Source organism: Mytilinidion resinicola (genome assembly GCF_010093595.1).
Source record: "Mytilinidion resinicola strain CBS 304.34 unplaced genomic scaffold BDZ99scaffold_6, whole genome shotgun sequence".
NCBI lineage: Eukaryota > Fungi > Ascomycota > Dothideomycetes > Mytilinidiales > Mytilinidiaceae > Mytilinidion > Mytilinidion resinicola.
In genome coordinates this window covers 536,261-540,330 of record NW_022985442.1, presented here as the reverse complement: position 1 = coordinate 540,330, position 4,070 = coordinate 536,261, and the positions used below count along the sequence as shown (strand labels likewise).

General features: G+C 57.8%; 1 protein-coding gene across 1 annotated transcript in view; it reads left to right on the top strand.

Moving 5' to 3' along the window:
* Nucleotides 1-336: 336 nt before the first annotated feature.
* Nucleotides 337-4,070, top strand: part of BDZ99DRAFT_558059 (uncharacterized protein) — a 6,155-nt gene continuing 2,421 nt past the window's right edge. Inside the window, exon 1 of the mRNA XM_033727218.1 lies at nucleotides 337-4,048. Coding sequence (XP_033579174.1) covers nucleotides 515-4,048 — 3,534 coding nt within the window. The 5' untranslated portion in view covers nucleotides 337-514. The remainder of the gene's footprint in view (nucleotides 4,049-4,070) is intronic.

Sequence of the window (4,070 nt, the reverse complement as noted above, 5' to 3'; positions counted from 1 at the left end):
GACTCCACCTCCAACCCCTCCTCAAATCGCCTCAAATCGGTAAGTCCACGTCTCCTCCGCTTATTCGCCCCCCTATACACACTGTACACCCACAAGCACAACATTGTACACCTACACCTGCCCCTCCCTTGTGAATTCACCACCCAGAGGCCGCGCATATACAGGCAGAAAAAGACCGGCGAGAGGCGAAGAGTAGTGATTCATCATCTTGCTCCGTGAACATTCACAACTCAGCACCACCTTCAAATACCCCCGCCTGCCCGCCCACAGCATCTCTCTGGCATCTTCCTCGCACCTCGCCTCCCCATTCACAACACTCACCCGCACCTCTGCTTGGAAGATTCCCCTCGGGGCAGATTCACTAGGCGCGCTGTGCTGTATCTCTGCGCCTCCGCCTGGGATTTTCATTCTTCAGCTTCCCTAGGCGCGCGTCCCCCCTACCACCACACCTCCACTTACACGACACCTACACTCACACGTTACTGACACAGTCTTCAGTTGCTCTTGAAGGAAGATGGTTCGGCGCTCTGCCCGCGCGGCGTCACAGCGCAGTGGCAAGCGGAAGCGCGACGATGGGGATGACGAGCCGGTGAAGAAGGCGAAGAAGGGGAAGAATGCCAAGCTGGGCACGGTAGAGGAAGAAGGAGAAGAGGTACGGAAGGATACCAATACCGTCAACAACAACAACGGCCAGGGAGCTAACAACATTCAACAGGACGGGCAGCAGCAGGCAGCCCTTGACGCCCCTGTTGGCAACGCCGCCCCAGTGGCCGCAGACGCAAAGGCTTTGGCGAAGGCCATTGACTCTGCTTCTGAAGCTGGAAAGACTGTTCAAGGAGAACTTGGCCAAGGAGTTCAGGCCGGGCCGAGCATGGCCACCCCCCCTCCACAGATTCCAACTATTATCATCACAAACGACCGAGATGAAGTAGCTGTTGTCGTTGACGAGCCAGGCCCTCCAGCCCGCCTAACCCGAGCCCGAACACGTGCGGCATCACAGGCACCAGGCCTGTTAGCTCCACCGACCGCCGCTCCTCTTGCTCGAAAGCTTCGGGGCAAGACACAAGTCCCCCAACAAGCACCACAACTCCAGTCAGCCACTCCGGGCGTGGATGCAGACTTCCTAGCAGAAATGGCGGAACTGGAGGATAATATAATGGGAGAAGGTGAAAACGCAGAGGAACAACAGCCCGTAGTTGCTGGGCCATCCGGAGGAAAAGGCAAGGAGCGTGCACTACCAGCCGAAGACGTCAACGCTGAGTCAGCCTCGTCTACCTCCACCACAACACAACCTCCAGCTCGCGTCACCCGCGCTGCTAGCAAATCCGACCCCACAATGGCACCGCCTAGACATCCTGGCGTTCGGTACGCACAGCCTGCCACCCCGGCAGAGAAGAAGTTCAATGATTTCCGCACAAAGCGAATGTGGAAGTACCAGGAGGCCGTCAACAAGCTCAACCCTCCCAATCACAGGAAGTTGTTGGCACCCGTCGTCAAGGCGTTGACCCGACAGGCCCCTGCGACGGACGAAGAGGCGGTGGCATCGAAGACTCTGGAGAACGCCATAGCGCGTGCGACGGATATGCGAGGACTTCCAACCGTCGGTGTGCCTGCGGGCGAGCGAATTACGCTCATGCCCACCCAATCGGCGGAGGATCCAGTACTCTTTGGCCCAACCCCGGCCGGCCCCCACCCTCTCCCTCCCTCGAACGAGCCGACCGACCAGACACCGGCTGCCCTAGAAGCAGCCAGACACGGCAAAGAGACGAGGCGGAGGCGCCGACTCCTCAAGACCCTCAAGGAAGAGGGCCTGGCCACCTACTCCGTGGCCCACAGCCTCGGACACCTCCTCGCCGGAGCCTACTTCTTCGGCTACGAACACACCTCCATCATCACCAAGGACAGGCCCCTCACCTTCCAAGAAGCGATCAAAAAGCACAAGATCCGCATTCTCGGCGGTGACTGGCTGGACGCCGAGGCTCTCGGTGAAGGCATAGTGGTCGACGCCAACGGCAAGATTGTCGGGACCCACAAGCGTGTTTGGATGCCACTGCGGAATCCAAAGTATAAGCCGGAGGATGGTAAAGAACTCCCCAAAGACCCTGGCATTTGGTGCCGCTATGTGGCCCTGCATGATGGTTTGAATTCGCTGGACGACGTGCCCGTCACTGAGCAGATGAGGACTCAGCTCGGCCAAGCATACGACCACGCCGAAGAGATGCGCATTGCCCAAATCAAGCTCACACACGTCAAGAAGCAGAAGGGCGGGTACTGTGACGCCAATGTGGCTGAAGAGACTCGAACCGACCTGGACCGGAAAGAGGACATGTGCATGAAGACATACCACCGCCTCAAGCGCATGCAGACGCAGATCGAGCTCCTCGCACCAGAAGACCAGTTCCAGTTCATCATTCCACCAGGCGCGGGCAGCGATTCCTGGGGCGGAGATACCGTCCACGTCGTCGACACCGCCATTCGAAACGCCTTTGGCCGCAAGCCCGGCAACGACATGATTGCCGAACTCAGCGCTCGCCCAGTAAAGGCAATTCCCATCATCCTCGAGCGCCTATGGACCCATTGGGAAGCGTTAAAGAAGCAAGACTTATCAACCATCCGCGAGCGCATACAATGGGAGTTAGACCACCGAGCCTGGCATTCCTTCGCTCTCAGGATCGACGAGGACGCGGAGAAAAAGCGACTCGAATTCTCACAACAGGACTTCGATGATATCGCGGCCGACGATGCTGAGCGAACTCCGGAGCAGACGGTGGAGTGGGAGGCGGATAAAGCCCGAGCACAGATCTTGGTGGACGAGTCCAATGGCCGCGGTACTATCGACACGCCCTCAGTCTTCGACGAAGAAACCATGCATGGCGGCATGATCACGGACGAGATGGTGGAGATGGCCAGGCTCTCCACCGAGCAGCGCCTCAAGCAGCTCGAAGAGGGCAAGGAAACCGACACGAACTACCCGATGCCCGACGACCGCAACAACTCGAGGCGTATTTATGAGGAGAGGCGTGTTGCTGAGGAGCGCGATGGATATGATGTTAGGCAGGGTATGCTCCCTGCTTGGTGGCATGATCCAAAGAACATCCGCGCTGTCATCCCTCCCTTCCTTGGAGACCGTGCCGCAGAGGAATCAGCACAAGCAGCTGCAGGGGTCGTACCAGATGCTAAGGACGCCCCCGCAACTCGTCCAGAGGCCAAGAAAGCAGCGGAGGGCAACTCAAGCGCTCCTGTGCCAGTCCCTGCAACAGTGGAGACCCCAGAACAGAAGCATGCCCGCATCAAGGCTGAGTGGGAGGCTCGTCAGATTGAAATCCAGCAGTACGAGGCCCAGGGCAAGTACTCGAGCGAACGTAATGATGCTCCTCCGGCGTCTGGAAATTCCGAGGACCAAGCAGCTGGAATCAACAACGCCATTGTCATCGAGGACACCGCATCCTCCAGTCCTCCCAGTGGTGCGAGCACCAAACCTACCGTACCCTCAACGCCATTGGCGACGCCGCAGCCCAACATTCGCAAGACTCAGCCTAAAGTACCTTCGGCACCAAAGAAGTTCAAGAAGTCCGATATCTTCAAGCGAGACAAGTCCAACCTACTCCTTCGGGCGATCAAGAACCAGCATAAAGTTGTATCTGCGAAGAACCAAGAAGCTAGCAACCCCCAAGTCGCGGCCACAAACACCATCGACACTCCAGCAACTTCTGAAATTCCCGACAACTCCTCAGAAGGAATCCTCGACGACTCTGGATCTGCATCAGCAAATCCTTCCACCGAGCAAGGAACTAGTGGCGTTCCAGCCAGTTCCAGCAATGTCACCGGGTATTTGGAGGCGCGAGAGGACATGATGAACCAGTTCTTGGCGGATCGCAACAGCAGAGAGACCTTCCAGGAATGGCTATCTCGCCACGGGTCGGTTGATCCGCTTCCTATGTCTGGTCCTAGCGGAGAGGATGCAATCCAGCAAGACGAGTCTGGAGATGTGGAGATGGGAGAAGCTGAAGCTACCCAAGGCACGGCATCCATCACCGGCGAAGAGAATGTGGAGATGGGAGAAGCTGAAG